General features: G+C 43.5%; 1 protein-coding gene across 4 annotated transcripts in view; it reads right to left on the bottom strand.

Annotated features, from left to right (window-relative positions):
• Positions 1-18009, bottom strand: part of bnc2 (basonuclin 2) — a 167810-nt gene that overhangs the window by 95430 nt on the left and 54371 nt on the right. Inside the window, exons 1-2 of one of the 4 annotated variants that reach the window (XM_056370701.1) lie at positions 3448-3965; positions 1969-2367 (exon numbers count right to left, since the gene is read on the bottom strand). In XM_056370701.1, coding sequence (XP_056226676.1) covers positions 1969-2367; positions 3448-3450 — 402 coding nt within the window. In that variant the 5' untranslated portion in view covers positions 3451-3965. Of the gene's footprint in view, positions 1-1968; positions 2368-3447; positions 3971-18009 lie in introns of those variants that run through there. The other 3 variants (XM_056370718.1, XM_056370736.1, XM_056370710.1) reach the window with 3 other exon arrangements.

Here is an 18009-nt window from a genome sequence, read left to right on the forward strand (position 1 = left end):
GAATTTATGTCATGCCTACTAAACATGGGAAGATGTCTTCTAAGTGGTGCGAGGAAGGATAAATAACAGCGAGTCCCACAGCTGATTATATTGAAACAACGGTGCGCATTTGTAAAAAGGATTGGGGATGTAAACGTGGGGTCCCAGCAGATGTTGAGCGCAGGGGCCCATCCACCTGCTCCTATACCGGGAGAGGAGAAGAGCGCACCCATCTCGTCCCATCACTTATCAGAAGGTGGTATGATTTTTTTCTTTAGGAAAATTTCTAACAAAAAATAAATAAAAAGAGGACGCTGCATGAAAATTACAGGGATGCGATTCATTTCCGTGTGAAAACGGAATCTTAGTGACATGAAAAAATGGGATATAGGCTATTTCATTTATAAAAAACAAAACAAAAACAAAACAAAACACAAAACAATCTCGGGGAAAAGCTCTTTTAAAATGTACTAATCCCAAAAGTTACATCGGAACATGTTTTAGTCTCAACACATCAGTTTCACCTTCACGATTAGACCTCTGGGATTTGGAGAAAAAAAAGAAAGAAAGAAAGAGACTGTACGAGCTGTAAGTACGGGCAAGGTGACAGAAGACGTTTTTCATCATTTACAACACAGAGTCACGGCGAGACTGTTGCGCAAGAGCCGCTGTGACCTGAGTGCGTAACAGCATGTGCATGGTACGGAGCGACTGCAGGTCCCGCTATGATCAACTGCAACCTAACAACCATCCTCTATCTTTACTGTCTCCCCCTCAAACGTGCGCGCGAACGGACGCACGCACGCACACACACACACACACACACACACACACACACACACACACACACACACACACACACACACACAAAACTCGACTCTCAGTCCTCTTCCCACCAACCCTTACCTGAAATTTATCAGACCAAACCACACACACCTCCACCCCCTGTCCCTTAAAAAGTAACTTTCTTGTTCTAACTTTGGGGCTTCTTGATTTTTTTTTTTTTTTTTTTTTTTTTAAGATACAAAACAAGAGAGAAATTCAGTGTAACATCCACGATAGCAGGCGAGAAATGTCGGGAGGAAATGTGGACTTTCCTCAGCCGGTGCAGGCTATCCGTTATCATCATTACTTTTCCAGGGGAGCCTGTGTTCGCTCACGGCTCCTCTGCTGTTCTGTAGCCGCGCAAGGGGCTTCCTGCCTCGGCCACATGAAGTCAATTAGCCGGTCCCAGAGGGGTGCCCCTTCCCGAGTCTTTATCGGCACCGAGGTTACCAAAACACTGCTAGTGCTTGCTTTTAAAACTCCACACCGCTCATAGACCAATTACGGAGACTTAAGCATGTATGTAACGAATCCAGACAGGGATAATCCATCAAATGGTGAGATAAATGATTTATCTGGTAGTGGTCAAAATTTGCATTATAATGTGTGTTTTTACAAATAGACAAAAATCTGCTGTTTTCAGTTATTTTAGAGAGAAGGAAATGACTCATGCATTGAATTAGTAAAATTAAAAGGAACACACACAGAGGCTACATGGATGGAAACACTTTCAGGCATGGTGTGTGTAAAACAACACCACCAAGACACACACACACACACAAACACACACACACACACACAAACACACACAAACATCAAATCTGATATATTGTAAAAGTGGGGAAAAGTTGCAAAAAATGCAGTTGCATTTAAGAATCATTCATTTGAAATATCACAAACAAGACACTTTCCACAACCACCCCCATACCACACACATTACACATACACAGCTACTGGCAAACATACAAACACACACATAAACACTCTCTTTTTCCACACACAGACCAAGAGATAGTAGGAATCACAACAGCAAATGTCTGAACGTACACTACTAGAGGAAAAATAAAAGTTTAGTCCTTGACTATAGACTGAAAATGGTGAAAGAGGGAAAGAGAGGGGAGGCAGACATGGAGAGGATGAGCGGGTGAGGCTGGGCTGACGTACCTGCTGGGACATTCTGTAGAGGAGGTTGCTGTCAGTGCTCTGCTGCTGCCATGTCCCCATGAAGCCCGGCTGCTCAGCACTAGGCGGTCTGGTGCTGAACTGCATGGAGCTTTCGCCTGCTCCCTCAGCGCTGCTGCTAACGATGCTAATGCCACCCAGACCACTTCTGCTGCTGCTGCTGCTGCTGCTGCTGGTGGTGGCGGCGGCGGTGGTGGTGGTGGTGCTGCTGCTGCTGCTGCTACTGTGGCTACTGGAGGGGATGCTCGTGCAAACGCCAGCAGTGCCGTTGGGTCCGTTAGCCTTGGCTGAAGGTGGCCTGGCCGGTTCTGGGTCTGTGCTGGGCTCTGGTGGGACTGTGTCGCACTCACTGCCTCTCACATCCAACTCTGCCTCTTTGGACTTAGACAGAGAGAGGGAGAGACAGAGAGGGAGGGTAGGAGGGATGTGGGAGTGTGAAGGAGGAGAGAAGAGAAAAAAGTCAGTGAAGGTGGGTTCTTTTGGGGTCGTGTTGCCTTTTTTTTTGTCTCATGCGGGTCCTGCTTCTTGAAGAGGATAGCAAGGAGAGGGGGGCAATGAGGGATTGGATGTTTGTGTGAGCTTTCTTGGCAGCTCTGGTGGCGGAGGAGTGTGTGTGTGTGTGTGTGTGTGTGTGTGTGTGTGTGTGTGTGTGTGTGTGTGTGTGTGTGTGGGTGTGTGTGTGTGTGTGGAGTTAATTCTTGTGAAGAGAGAGAAAAGAGGGCTTGCGGTGAATTTCCTCGGGGGCCTCGTCTTGGATAGGGCAAGATGAGCGAAGCAATGGAGGTGCGGAGGGATGAGGAGAAGGACCGAGGTGAGGAGGGGGCTGATGAGAAGGTGAGCAAGGATGGAGTAAAACAAAAAAGAGGAAGGGGGGGTTGTGGGAATTAGTGAGGAGGGGTGCATGATGTTGCCCATGGCCTCAGTTTTTTGCTGTAATCCATCTGTCAGTCAATTTGTACTTGAACATGGACCCAACACATACACACACTTACATGCAAACACACACAATGAAACATGTTTACCTGCATGCATGCACACATTCATACAGGGACACAAAGTGCTCTAATGTCAAAGAAAAAAGAAAGTAAGAAAAAGTTAAAGAAGCTGGGAGCTGCCATCAGCTCACTCAAGACCGAACACATGCTCACATAAGCATAAAAACAAACCTGTGTAATTCTGTGATTTTTTTCGTAATGTAACAAGTAAGTCTTAAAGATTTTTTTTTTAAGAATTTTTACTACGTTGTTAAGTAAAACAGAAAAAAAACTTCAAACAAACAACTAAATGCGATACGCAAATAAACAGTTTCACAATAAAACGCGAACGTGAAGCATCTAAAACCTGTGTTCAAAAATGTTCAAAAGTCACATTGGTTTTTTTTTCTAAACACAAAACAAGTCCCGTAAAAAGCTCCATAAAAAGCAAACAGCTGAGCCGATAAAACGCACGAATGTCTCTTACCATCAATTCTGTGTCTGTCCCAGCAAAGTGAAGATGAGGTGTGGGAGTGAGCCACCAGCTATCCAGTTCTCCCTGCCTCCCGCTCCCCTCTCTCTCTCTCTCTCTCTAGCTCTCTCTCTCTCTCTTTCCCTTTCTCTCTCTGTGATTGTGTCCCTCTCTCGACGTCCGTGCCGCCGCCTGTCCTCTCTCTCTCTCTCTCTCTCTCGCTCTCTCTGACTCCTCTGTTCCTCCGCCGCAGCCGCTGAGGAACTGAACTGAGCGCCTGAGCTTGTGTGTGTGTGCGTGTGTGTGCGCAAGTGAGAGCGAGAGCATGTGAGAGCGAGCGAGCGAGCGAGCAAGTGAGAGTGTGTGTGTGAGAGAGAGAGACGGTGGCTCTCTGAGCGAGTTGAGCCGGAGTGTGTATGTGTATGTGTGTGTATGTCTGTATGCGTTTGTGTGTCGGGTCGGTGCAGGCTCAACTGAGTCAACTATGCCGCTCCACTCTGAGATGCTCAATGACATCGCGCCGCACGCTTCCCCTCTCTCTGTGTGTGTGTGTGTGTGTGTCAGTACACACACACACACACACACACACACACACACACACACATAGACACACACACCTCCTCTGCTAGGGGCAGGAAGGTGGGGGCAAGCGCCATCACAGAGCAGGAGAAGGGAAGGAGGGGGGCGTTTGTCCCTCTGCCTTATTACCATTTGCGCTGCGAGCGGCCGGTATGTCTCAGAGCAACTTAGTTCTCCTGTGGGACTGTCCCACCACACGCGCGCGCGCGCGCGCGCACACACACACACACACACACACACACAAACACGCTCATGGTGCTCAGTTTCTACCTTGAAGGAGGGAAAAAACAGTTTGAAAAGAAGCATCACTGTTGCAGACCAAGTATTGCCAAGTATTTCTTTCTGTTGTTAAAAAAGATTGAAAATGCAGGGTTGTAGTCTATAGAAAGATTCTTTGATCAAGCTGAAAATTGCTCAATTTCTGATTTGTAGGGCAATTATATAAAAAACAGAAACAAAAGAAAAATATCAATAGACTTGTTATATCACTAAAAAATCTGGTGCCTTTGTTTGATTTTCACCCACTCTAATGAAAGACTAATGGAACGCAGGCAATCTGCCACCAGCATGCACATGAACACACACACACACACACACACACACACACACACAGGAACCCCCCACCTCTGCAGAGGCTCTCAGATTTTAATTAAGAAAAAAATGAGGAAGAGGTTCCATTTTAGCCAAATTGGTCCCCACAGCAGCAAAGGTAAGGGAATAAAATGAGGGATGGAGGAGTAAAGGGAGGCAGACACGGAGAAAAAGACACACAGGAGGATAAGGAAGAAAAAAAAGAAGGAGATCTATGCTTCCTTTGACAGAGCATAGGACATGTCTCAAACAATGAAGACATCCCCCCCTCCACCTCCTGCTCCTTCTCTTCTTCCCTTTTAAACCCCAATCTCCTCTTCTCTCCTCCACTCCGTCTCCTCACCCCACCATCATTAGAGAAATGACAGACCAGGTGCCTCAGTCCGCAGCGAGAGGGAGATGTCACTGTGATCTCTCCACCGCCGAGGAACAAAAGAGAAAGGGACACAGAGAGAGAACTTCTCTCCTCGGCCACATTAAATGGCTTCTGATATATAAAGTCACTTCAAATTTTGTGGTAAATTGCTGTAGACAGCCGCTTGGTTGTCTGTTAAAAGCCTTTTCTACGGTTTCCTAATGGCAGTGTACTGTTAACCTTTGCTTAGATTATCACACTGGTCGTTACGGTTATGTACAGGGGAGTTGGACGAGCAAGGGGAAAAATGCCCAGTGTCTGTCTTGCCACTGTGAAAATGTGCACTTGTGTCTTTCGTGTCAAGCTAAATTTACATCTTCACTCCTTTCTCAATCACTGCCTACATCTTTATCCTCTGCTTTAGCCTTTTGTGATATTTTTCTCCACTTCTTGATCTCTTTACCTCACTCTTTCTTCCTTTTACTACCCCCCCTCCAATCCTTTCTTCACTTATCTTTTGCATAGTGGCCTGCACTTGTCAGAAGCCACTAGCAGCCTTGTCGTAAAAGGCGTAATGTGTCACCTCCTGTCCATGTACTGCCAGCTCCTCTCTCTTAACAACTTATTGAAAAGGTAATGCATGAGGCTTAGGCTAATTATATTAAGTGACAATTTAGCGGCAGAGGTTCCTTTTTGCTTTCCAGCTCACGCTTCTCTTCCTCTGTGTCTCTCTCTCTCCCTCTCCTGCTCCCTCCCTCTCGTCTGTAAATGTGCTAGTCTGTGGGTTTTTCAAGTGGCACTCAGTGTTTCAAGTCAAGCTGGTGGCTCAGCTTCTGACCTGGCTGGTTAATGGCTGTTATTTGTGGGAGGGAGGAGTGGACTCTGCCAATATTGCTCACTCTACCTCTTTTTTTTTTTTCACTCCTATCCCTTCCTCACCCCCCCCCCCCCCCCCCCTGCCTCTGCTGATGGTAATGGCCGTGATGACAGAGGAAACGAGACAGAGACACAGAAGTAAAAATACGGAGATGGGCAACTTTGAGGGGGGAGAAATAGGGAGGAAGAAGGAAATAGAAAGATGAAAAAGCACATGAATTAGGAAAGGACAGAAAATAGGATGCAGGAGATCCTCAGGCTCCTTTATTAAAACTATTATTGTGCAGGACTTGAGAATTCCCCCCCTCCCTGGGGCAGGGGTCCATGTCGAAGCCCATATAATTAACTAGAGGCTCAGCTACGGATCAATTACCAGACAAGCAAGTGATAGCCGAATCAATGGAAGATCATCAGGCTCGTTATCAGTGTTGCAACTCATTAGAGGAAAAGTGAGGTAGAGAAAGAGAGAGAGCAAAAAAAAAAGGGGGGGGGCAGTGGAGATGGGGAATGAGGGTGGCTGGGTGAGGCAGGAGGAGAGGGCAGGGTTGGTGGCAGTGTGATAGCCCAGAGGCTGATGGGTGTGTGTGGTATCCTGGTGTGTGTGTGTGTGTGTGTGCCTGTGTGTGTGTGTGTGTTAGCTGCCACTGACGGGTGACAGGGGGAGTTCTGTATGACAGAGTGCAGCCTGCTCTGTAGCAACAGTCACTGAGGCTTGTACGGATCAATACAAGTGTGTGCATGAGGTTAAAGCTCTGCCATAGCATCCTTATTCCCCAGCGACCCGCGCGCTCAGTCTGGGGTACAATCCTACAATCCAAGCAGTCAGAAAGGGATTGTCAAGATGGAAGAGTTGCAGAACAAAGCCTACATTTCCCCAGTCAAAGCCGTAGGAATAAGTTATCCAAAAATGATAATTAATGTATGAGCCCACCACCCCCCACCCCTCTCACTTGGAATGCCACATCAAAATAAAAAAAGGATCTTAGAGACCAGAAATTGCAACATTAGATCATTTTTCCTCCTGCTCCTTTTGACATGTTTCGCTCATCAAAACGAACGGCATACCTGTGGCACCTTCGTGAGCTTGTGAGAGCCCTCACAAATTTATCTGCGTTTTGTGAATGGCAAATCATTGGATGAGCGTGACACTGCCGACATGTGCGGTCTGCAGTGCAGAGAGTGCTGACAAATCATTTCCATGAAATAGGCTTCAAATATCAAGTGTCCTGGATATCTTTACTAAAATACCTAATAATAATCTGTTTTACGCAGTTAGCGCCTACCTGTGATATGGATTATTGTGCTCACATGTTGCCTTTGTTTGAAGAAATTGTTTTGTTTTTCGCGATTTGATGTAATTAAAAGAGATGCTGCAGATATTCCTCTGTTCTGTGTAAAGGCATGAAGTTAAATTGCTTTCTGACATTTGAGGATGCATATGCCTAGTTATTTATAAATGTCCCCCCACCCCTTCATTCCTCCCTTCCGTATCTCAGATATTTCCTTTACATTACACCGACTTGAGTGAATATAAAATCTGATAATGATGATGGCTTTAGGCCAGAGCTTGTCTCCTCTGAGTCATCAGACACTTAAAGTCTGCTGTCTTGACCTCTGACCTTCCCCAGCTGGGGGCCTGGGGGTCGTGCTGATATTATTTTTTATAACAAAACATAGATATATGTATTCACATTCTATGAGTTGTGTAATTTTTGATTGAGATGATTGAGAAGATGTACTTTAGCAGTGATATCCAACATATCAATTCACTGATTGTTTTATTTGTTCAGTTATTTCTTTCTTCTGTTTGTATTGTCCTGTTCTAACTTTTTATATTGTGTATTTATATTTTGTATAAGCTTTTTTTTGACAGAAGAGCAGCAGACCTTAATTGTAATAATACTGGCACAATACTACTGTTGACTGTATACAGTATGAGAGTGCAACTTCTTCTCTGCACATATGAATATAAAGCTTTAAATTCATATTTTTAACTCTAAACATAATACCATTTATGGTGGCATATAATAATGTAATATATTCATTATTTTTTAATTGGTGTGGATAAGTAAAATATTATTCAAATTAGTCAAAGGTTGTAATTAGAAATACAGATTAAGAGTGTAGAAAAAAAGGATTTATGTAAAATATTAATGAACTGAAGCCTATACAGCATGTCAGATAAAATAGAGCAGAAGAAGTACACACAGAGTATGAGGGAGATTTAAAACATTCTTGACCCCTAACTACACTTTTGACCGTAAGCTACAAATGTATTTCAAAAGGCAGCCTCCTTCTCTGAGTCCAAATTATTGTGCCCATCAAACCTCTCAGCGCTGCCTGTTTGTTTCCCAAACATTGACATCTAATGGGGCAAATAGCCCAGAAATTGGATGCGACAGCACTGAGTTGTTAAAACAGTCTCAAGAAAACCAATTCCCCTTTCTACGCAAAAGTCTTGAGAGGAAAAGTACCTTGCTTTTCATTTTCTGTGCAAAGTGAGAAAACCTGTTCAAGCAAATAACAGTGAGTAAAAAACAGATGCAGAGGTCATCAAAAAGTCATAATTAAGATGCTTGTCTGTTGTGTTATTTGTCTGTTTTGTTTTTTTATTTTTATTTTTTCTTGGTTTTTGTTTTTGGAGCAGGGATAATTTTTCAGGGAATGAAATCACAATGGAGCAAAATCCAACTCAAATTGGCCTTTTACACACTAAAAAGAGGGCAAATGGAAGGACAGAAGCAGGGGGCAGAGAGGGAGAGGAAAGTGGAAAAACATAATTTGTGCAGTGATGGTGATTATGTGCTGTAGAAACAAATGATCAAGGCCAGTAGAGAATGGTTGATGAGTGTCTGTTTGCTGAGGAGGATGCTTTTCGAATGTAGCGAGAGAACGCTGGTTCACTTAAGGTTGTCATGTGAAAGAAAGATCTGGAGTTCATCCTCTCAGCTGTTTTGTCCTTCAAACTTCTTTCCAGATTGAACGCTATGAGATTTTCTATCTACTCCATGTTAAATTATTTGAAATAAACAAAGCAAAATAATGGTTTAACACTGGTGGGAAGTGGCATTTCCAGAAGAGTGAGTGCAGCCTTTGTACACTACAGTAGAGACATAAGCAGGAGCACGTGGCTCAGGGCTAGTACTGTCGTTGACCTGATTTATGGTCATACGAAGATGCTCACACACACACACACACACTGAAACAGACAGTGTGTGTGTGTGTGTGTGTGCATGTGACAAGGAATGGCGTGTCGATCAGATGGCACAGGGATAGAAGTGTCACTGTTCTGCTACCACTACAGGGCCACAAGACATCATATGACACCGACAGGAACAGCTCTCCACTTGTGATAGCGGGAGAGAGGGAGATGGGGAGAAAGACGTAGAGAGAGACAGATGAGGGCAGCGAAAGGTCTGAGAGAAAAGAGAGGGAGTCACATGATTGTCTGTGTCACTGATCACTGCAATCTGGCCTCCACTAATAAGTGCACCTTTGTCAAAAAAAACGAGAGGGGAAAGGTCGCCAGTGTGGCATCTTATGAGTTATTAATGATTTTCGACTGTATTTGGGGTGACAGTGGCAAAACGTTTATCGGCTGAGAGCACGGTCTGCTAATAAACATTTGGCCATTCATGACCTAGTGACACATGTTATGTATAAAATGCTCCAAGTGTTAGTTCGGCTTTTCCAAGAAAGGAAGACATTACTCATGAGGTCAGGAGATAAAACTACAATTTTATCAACACCAGCACAACCACATACATACACAGTCACACTAATACACACACACACACACAAGCACACACACACACACAGCACTCGTGCACATTTGCACCTCTGCCCCACGAGCTGACTGAATCACAGCAAATCCTACAGCAACAACACACACACATTCATCTAACACCTTTTTCGTTATGCTTCCACATTAACACAACGGGTTCTCTAGGTATGTCGGCAACAGGACAGGCATCACCAAACATACTTCAGATTTTGTTTTGTAATTATATGATTGAATTTTCTTTACTCACCCCCCCACCCCCTGCCCCCCCACCCCCCCCACCCCCATCCAACACAGACTCAACCAACTGACCCACTGTCAACAGAGCTTTGAGAATCTCTCTTCTAAAGGGAGAATCCATTGTCCGTTGGTAACAAGGCTCTCACCAAAAGTGAGAGTTGGATCTTGTGTAGAGTGAGGCCATTATTTCCAGTGGAGGGGGCAGCTGAGAGAGACATAGGGGGGCACACTACCCTGATTTTCCCACAAGGTTTTACATTTACAGTTCCACTAAATTTAATTTTAAAGCCAAATACGAAGGGGAGGGTAAAAGTGGAGGCAGAAGTTATGATGGGCAACAATTTCATGGTGGAGATGAATGGAGAAAAAATCTCCATCTCTGTATTCACATAGCTGTGTAACTGTCTTAATCACAGCGTAAGAGAGGATGGATGTACCAGGTCAGAAAATCATTTGATAGTTGACATTAGCGTCATAGATAGCTGCTTTGTAGGGTTATGTGCTGCTCTTCATTTTCTCGCACTGCCTCGCGAAAAAGTGTGTCGGCTCCGGGAAAGGCTTACACATGAGCCAAGAGGTGTGGGGATATTGTGTGTGTGGGAAAAGGAAGAAAGAGAAGAAGATGTAGAAGGAGAAGAAAAAGAAGATGAGGTTGAGTTCCATCACTTGCCTAATGACTGGGTTGGTTTCAGGGCATTTCACAGACGTGTACATCGAGGCACCCCGAGGCCATCCCTCTGCTTTTGCTCCGTCTTCTTTCCTCCTCTTTACTCCACAGTCATCCGCACTCACACTTGGATAATTCTCTTCTAATCATCTCTAGCTTTTCTCCTCCTCCGCCCTCATTTACTTCCCTCGTGTCTCCCTCCCCTTTCACTCTGCCTCTTCTCACCTCATCAGACAGGCCTCCACCCCACCTCTCCGCTGCCTCCATCCCCTCGCTCCTGTCCTCTCTCACTGACCCGTGCTCCCCCCCAGTCACAGGGCGTTGTGTCTCTACCTGCCAGGCTCCCTGACAGCCCCACGTCCCCCCTCACCCCCTGAGAGGAGACCGCCTGCCCATCCGGAACGCTGCCGTGGCAACCCTGGCAGCGCCCCCATTGTACACCCCCACCCTCCACTCAACCCCCCACCCCCCCCCCCCCCCCTCTACAACCCAATCTCCACTGAACTCAGCACTGAGAGTTTGACAAAGTCCTTCCCTACAGTCTCTTCCCTCTGCTAACTTTCCATCTCTCATTATTCTGTTTTTACCCTTCCTCTCTCACGGCCCCAAGATTTTCTCACTGTCTGACCCGAATAATATGTCTTTACCTCTTTTAGCTTTCTGCTCCCTTTGACACTGAAACACTGTCTCAACCTACCGAGGCCCAGATAAAAGAGAGCATGATGTCAGTGGTTCTTGCAGTGACCTTCATAAATATTTGCTTGAGGATTGCTGTTTGTTGTGGCGGGACAAGACAATACTGACAAGAAAGACAGCACCGGAGGTAGCAGATTAAATTACCTTATTGGACCAAAAATAAGACAATATTTTTATTTATCTATTATGTTTTCAAAAGTAGGATCATATTATATTCAAGGACTAGAAAATTACATATTCATCATATCAGATTTTTGAATTGAAAAGAGTCCCAGTCCCAGTCCCAGCCCTATTATGGGTTGTTTGTAGCCTTAATGTTGCTAGGCTTAACAAGTTTCTTGATGTCTGTTTATAGTGTTTTTTTTGTTAGTTTTTTAGTAAAATTAGATCATGTGAATGTGAAAAATGATTCGAGCGCACAAGTGTGGGCGACGAAGAGCTCCAATACTTTGATCAAAGACGCTAACAAATCTTTTATTAAATGCTCACTTTTATAAGCAAAGAGCAGTTATATCAGGTCTGGTACTACAGTCAAAATTAAACTTGTACTGCTACAGGACATTTGCAACTAGTTTTTGTAGTTCCAACAACTCTGACAGAGTGATTCATCTTCTATCTCGCTGATTGTGTCGCATCAATTTCAGGAGTCGCTTCTTCCCTGTCCAACTGTCATTCATCATATCAGCCTATAATATTTTTGAACCAAGACTTGCAGATTAAGAACCCCATGAGAAATAAGGTTTGCCAAATTTCATAGGCTAAGCCTGTGATTTTAGTGTGTCAGAGGCATGATTAGTAAGCAGGTAGATAAAAATATCAGACCTGACTCGGTATCAGCAGATACACAATATAAATGGACTTGGATCAGGGAGGGACATACCTAGTAACTTGTACTGTTGTCACAGAGAAGAAGTAAAAACAAGTCAAAAGCATCTCCTGATATCTGTCCTGGAGAAAATGACCAAGACCAAATCATCTGTCAAGCAGCCAACATTTAAGGTGTCATAGAATGTCATGACGAGGGCCTTAAAAAGACAAGAAGACAGTCTTAACTACAAGAGTGTGACAGGAGTGTGTGAGTATGAGACTAGATGAGACAGACAAATGTAAGATTTAGATCTTGCTTTGAGGGAAGTTTTACATATTTCACTTTTTCTTTTTTTAAATAAAAACAGCTTCAAGGACTATCTCCTTGGACTAATAGTATCTTCAGGAAACTTGTCTAGCCTGATCAAATACTGGTGTAAAAATCCAACCAAATGGGGATTTACCAGTCTAATGCTTACTGTATGTCTGGGTATGAGTGTGTATGCAAATGTGTTTCGAGAGAGGTCATCAGTAACCAGCTGTGCATCTGCTCAGCGGTGAGGTAGTGAAGTAATGGGAATCATACCAGTCAGCCTTTGTGAGTAACAGGGAAGTCCGCGACTGCTTTTGATATAAAAAAAATAAAAATTGAATGATCTCACAAAAGCTGATACGTGGTCCAAAAGAACTGTGTACCATCTGAATCCTCCCCGAAAACTAATGATGAGGTGGGAACAAAAAACATGTGGGTTACATTAGCCAGGGGAGTCTTTATTTATGGCGCACACATGACAAGGAACATAACTGCTAACAACACGACAAACACACAAACACTTGTGACTCTTCCCGGCCAAAGAACGCTCCCAAATAAATGTCACACAAATCATCTTGCGGTAGTAAAACCACTTCGCAAATAAGCAACAAAGTTTTGATTTAAGTTTTTCACTTCTGAGGAAAGAAGAGTTTCAATCACAAAAAAAAAAAAGAAAAGAAAAAAAACAAAGTTTGGGTTCAATTCTCACTCCCAGCACATCCTTCTTCTCTGTCTTTCTTCTTTATCTTTTTTTCAACTGTGAGAATGAAGAGGAGAAAAGTAGGAAGTGCAGCTTCAAAAGTAATATATTTTTCATTTTTAAAGTTCTGCATGTTGTCGGCACCAACCAAACGTCTGAACATTAAAAAGTCATTTTAGCTTCTCTCCCTGTGAGCCCGTGGAGAGGTTGTAAGTGTAATGCCCATTGCTGCCCTCCAAGTCTCTTGTAATTGAATACGATCCCACAGGCCAGGCAAAAAAAAAAAAAAAAAAAATCAGGTTAGTGAATGCAGAAAGAAAAGACAAAAAAAAATATGAAGAAACGATTATTATTCCACCATCAGGTTTCAATTACAAGGAAGAGGGGGGGTTAAGTGAACATCAAGTCATATTAAAGTATATAGGAGGCCACTGGCATTGGGAGACTTTGTTGAAAGCTTTCGTGTATTAACACACATTCTTACACGTGGCCAAGTTACATTATTTGATTATTACAACCGTAGCCACAGGTTTGGCGTGCAGGCTTTGAGTTCCTGCTCTCGCCTTAGAACCACTTCCATGGAGAACAAGAACCTATTAGTCTGAGAACAGTGATGAGAGAGAGAGAGAGAGAGAGAGAGAGAGAGAGAGAGAGAGAGAAAGAGAGAGAAAAGATCTCCTGTCTACATCTGGCATGCACAGAGGCCAGAAACCCAGTTGTGTGTGTGTGTGTGTGTGTGTGTGTGTGTGTGTGTGTTGTGTAGGGCATGGGTGTATATTTCATCTTGCATGTCTGCGTTGCATTGCTTTAATACATAAGACACGTAGAACAGATTTAATGACAGAATGGACGTGAGTCTCTGTGTAATGAACCTGCATTGTAAAAATTTTGATTCACAAAACAGTGACTGCTGTTCATTATCTTCCAGTCACTCATAAATCATCTCAAGCTCCTTTAATTCTCGTCTCTGTCTGAGCGTTTATGTTCACTCTGCTGTCTGCCTCTCTTTCTCTCGCAGTCAGTCTTTCTCACTTTGTCCTTACACACCACCACACCAGGTTCTGTCACCTGTCTCTGCTCGTTCTATCACTCCCTGCGAGGCAGAGAGATGGCCACCGCATTCCCAGAGGCAAGACATAAAGGGCTGTGAATGGATGGATGGATGGCGAGGGGGACGAAACCGAAGACTAAATTATTAAGTGACACTTCGCCTCGCTTTGACACACACACACACACACACACAGACACACTTACAAGGCAGGCAAGAGGGTAAACGCATTAGAACAGTTAGCCCCCTGAATGCACCCGACAACTCAGCTACACGTTAACTCACGTCAAAATCATCAAACCAGGCCTGGGGCTCTTAAAATTTTTACGCTGGTGCTTGAAGGGACGTTGTGGAGCCTGGGAGGCTTTCTGAGAGTGAGTGACCCTGTCATCGCAGCCATCGCTGCCAATAAATAAGTAAATATGGGAGTGGAGTGGCTAAGCAGCGTTGCCACAGAGTTGACAGCACCTATCCACTGTGAGTTTGTGCCCCTGTGTGAACATCCGCAAATACGTAATTGCACCTGTACGTGTTTGTGTTTGTGGGTGTATGTGTGTGTGTGTGTCCTCTCCCAACCTCTGACAAGCTGCAGGGGGGCCTTGCTCTTGCCACCATCTCCCCAGTTAGAATGTGCCAAAGTGGGGCTTCATGCACTTAAGGTCCACATGGCCTTGATTTCCTGTGGACAAGGCTAGAGCACACTGGGAGAGCTCTGGTCTAATTTGGTTCATAAGGAGACAGGATGAAGGGCCATTTGGCCACCATGGACACAGGCTCTATGTCGAGGTCTTACAGCCACTCTGTTCTTAGCTTGTTGGGTGGAAGCAGGATTACACAAGTGGCTAGGTGAGCTGAGGTTCTCTACCTACCTCTACCTACTCACTCCAAGTGAAATGGTCCTTTCATACACTGAAGATACTGAGCATCAAAAAGACAAAAAAAAAATTCCAAAAAAAGAATAAAACATTAAAATAAAATGATCACTCATGTCTAGTGTATCCAATCATGCGGACAGTTTTGGTTTAATTTTTTTGGCTTTTCTGCCTCCAAACCAGAATGATGAATAATAATTGTTCACAATGAAGTTCAACATTGTCTCTGGAAAGACAGCTTCTGATCTGATTTTTTTTAAATGATTTTTATGCTTTGAACACCACAAACAAAATTCATTAGCCTCCACTGTATTGGAGAAATCTCAGTGATAGATTTAAAACCCTGAATGAATAAAACCCAAGCTGTCTACATGGAAATATAAAGTAGAAGAAAATGAAAAATATGTTCTGGGTCCATTTATTTTGTAGTAGAAGTCACTGGACTCCATTTTCATCTTGAAATACTTAGAAGTTTAAAAAAAAACTCCAATGGAATGAGATGATTTCTCATGTTTCAGACAGATTTATCCTTCTGGAGTTTTCAAGAAATGAAGTTTGTTAAAGCAACACAATAAGCCAGATATCATCACAAGTATCAATAAAATCCAACTTGACCCTACAAAATTCTTGAAACAAATTTATTTGCACTGAAAACAGATGCCATTATAGGATTTTAGATCTCAGTAATTTTCCACAGGGTTTATTTTGCATTTGTATATTTATTCCATAAGTCATCACTAAACAGGGCTGCTGTGTTTGACTTGCATTATTAAAAGTGATCACTAGCCTACTGTGCGAACAATATGGTACTTGACCTAACAGGAATATGCGACGGCATAGTGATACTTAAACAACTGTAAAGAGTGTTTGTGGGCCCATAAATGTTCTCACACAGTTTGGATGCGTCTGTATCTGTGTGTGCATGTGTACGTGTGCGCATGTATGTGTCTATCTGTGGGTACGCTCATTGTAAAGCCTGCTAATTGCAGTTGAGACTCCTTTAATTAACACAAAGAGAGGTCTCCAGGGGATGTATGGGCACTGTGAGTGTGTCACGAGTTTATATCTAGCCAACCTGTGGGACACAACAGCCTAATCAGAGCCTTTTAAGTTCTGCCATGCTTACACTGGAGGATTAACTGAAGACACACTTTAGTCGTGGAAAATGAGACAACCGAGGATCGCGTTGGTCTGGCTGACAAAACAAGCAAGGCATTAAAAAAAAAAAAAAAAAAATACCCAAATGTGTGTGGAAAACTAACACTTTGAACTAAGTACACAGTATTGCTGACAATAAAAGGTGCAGTATTTTAAGTTGTAATGGTTTTATTTAGCTCAAGAGCCTTGCTCAACTGTAAACAACACGGTTGCCCTGCTGTTGTTGTTTGCAGATTGATGGTTTGTGTATGGCAAAGGGCGCCACAAGAGGCATGACACGGGATATGCCTCAATCTTTCTCTCTTCCCATTGTCCACCCACCTCCATCTTCATTTGCTCACTCGTTCCTCCGCTCGCTTCAAAAAATAACTTCCTCTCTTTTTATTATTCCTGCCAATTTGGACAGGAGCCCTGGTCAAAGACAGATTACACTAAGTCGCATATCAAACCTAATCAATCTTCAGCCCCGGGAAGGCATCACTCTCCCAATGAATAATTACAGCAATCCAGTTATGAGCTGCCAGTGCCAAAATGTTGCCACCACCATCTTTTAGGATGCTGGAACCCCCTGCGAATTAACCAATGAACTTTGAGGGGGGAAGTTTGTGAGTATGTGTGTGGTCCAAGAAAAGAGAAATACAGAGGCGAGACAAGATGAACATCCAGTCATGACAAGTGCTACTGTTTTTCCTTTGAGAATTAATAAAGTAATCTGAACTGCACTAAATCCAACTGGCACCTGGGGTATGCAGAGGTTGGAGAGCTGATATGTGGAGAGAATGCGAGTGATCATGAGGGTGTTTTGATCCAGGATTTAGTCTGGCAGGGCTGCTGTAGTCAAACTAAAGCCAAACTCAATTTGGCCTTCATACATCTTTAGTACAGCTCTGTCTCACAATAGAAGAAACATGCTACACCGACCTCTGCTGCAAACACCCACAAACACACACATACAACAAGATAAAGATAATTAAAAGGAGAGAAAGGGATACGGTTTGAAGAGGGAGAAAAAGATAAAAGACGGTAGAGAGAGGGAAGATGGAGCGGAGTGAATGATGAATGAACAAATCATTGTCTTGGTGAGCAGTGGGGAGAAGACGCTCCAGTCGTACACTGTCGGTCAGTCATTCAAGCGGCGATACGTGATGTATGAAAGTGTGCGTGTGTCGGACAAGATGAGGTTCTTTCATCAAGAGGCGCGTCGAGTGGAAATATTGAGAGAAAATTGACAAGAAACTGCGTTTCTCTTCCGTGCGAGAGAGGGAGGCCACCGCGTTGTGCATGGGAGGAAGTGGTGGAGAGTGGAGGGAGGAAGAAGCGAAAAGGGGGAGAGGAGTGAGTGCATAACTGCAGGGCAGCTGTATTGAGCGGAGGAGGGTGTCATTTAGAAAGTGGCTGGCTCAGCAATGGCCATTAGTAGCGCTGTGACACAGTGGACCGTCAAGCAAACAGATAGACAGGCGGAGGAACCAGCATGGATGTGGGCAGGCAGGCGAGCAGGAGAACAGATGAACAGGTTCAAAATTAAAAGGTTGAAAACAAACCATCAATTGTTGTCATTGTTGATGAATGTCTCGATAATCTTTTCTAATAATCAGTTGATCATCAAGTCTAAAAAAAATTTTCAAAAACAGACCAATACTTATTATAGTTTCTCAGTATGACTTTAAAAATCTGACATTGTCAAACCGGAGGATATATATATATTATATCCTATATATATATATATATTTTTTTTTTTTTTTTTTTAATTTATTTAATTTTTTTTCCTGTCTATCCTGACTGATCAGCCCTATAATGAACAGTAAGAATTGGTTAAAATTAGCAAATTAACAGGTTATAAATGAACTAGTTTAAAAATGTTGGCATATATGCAGTAATATGATTCGCTTAA

Source organism: Seriola aureovittata, chromosome 3 (assembly GCF_021018895.1).
Source record: "Seriola aureovittata isolate HTS-2021-v1 ecotype China chromosome 3, ASM2101889v1, whole genome shotgun sequence".
NCBI classification, from domain to species: Eukaryota; Metazoa; Chordata; class Actinopteri; order Carangiformes; family Carangidae; genus Seriola; species Seriola aureovittata.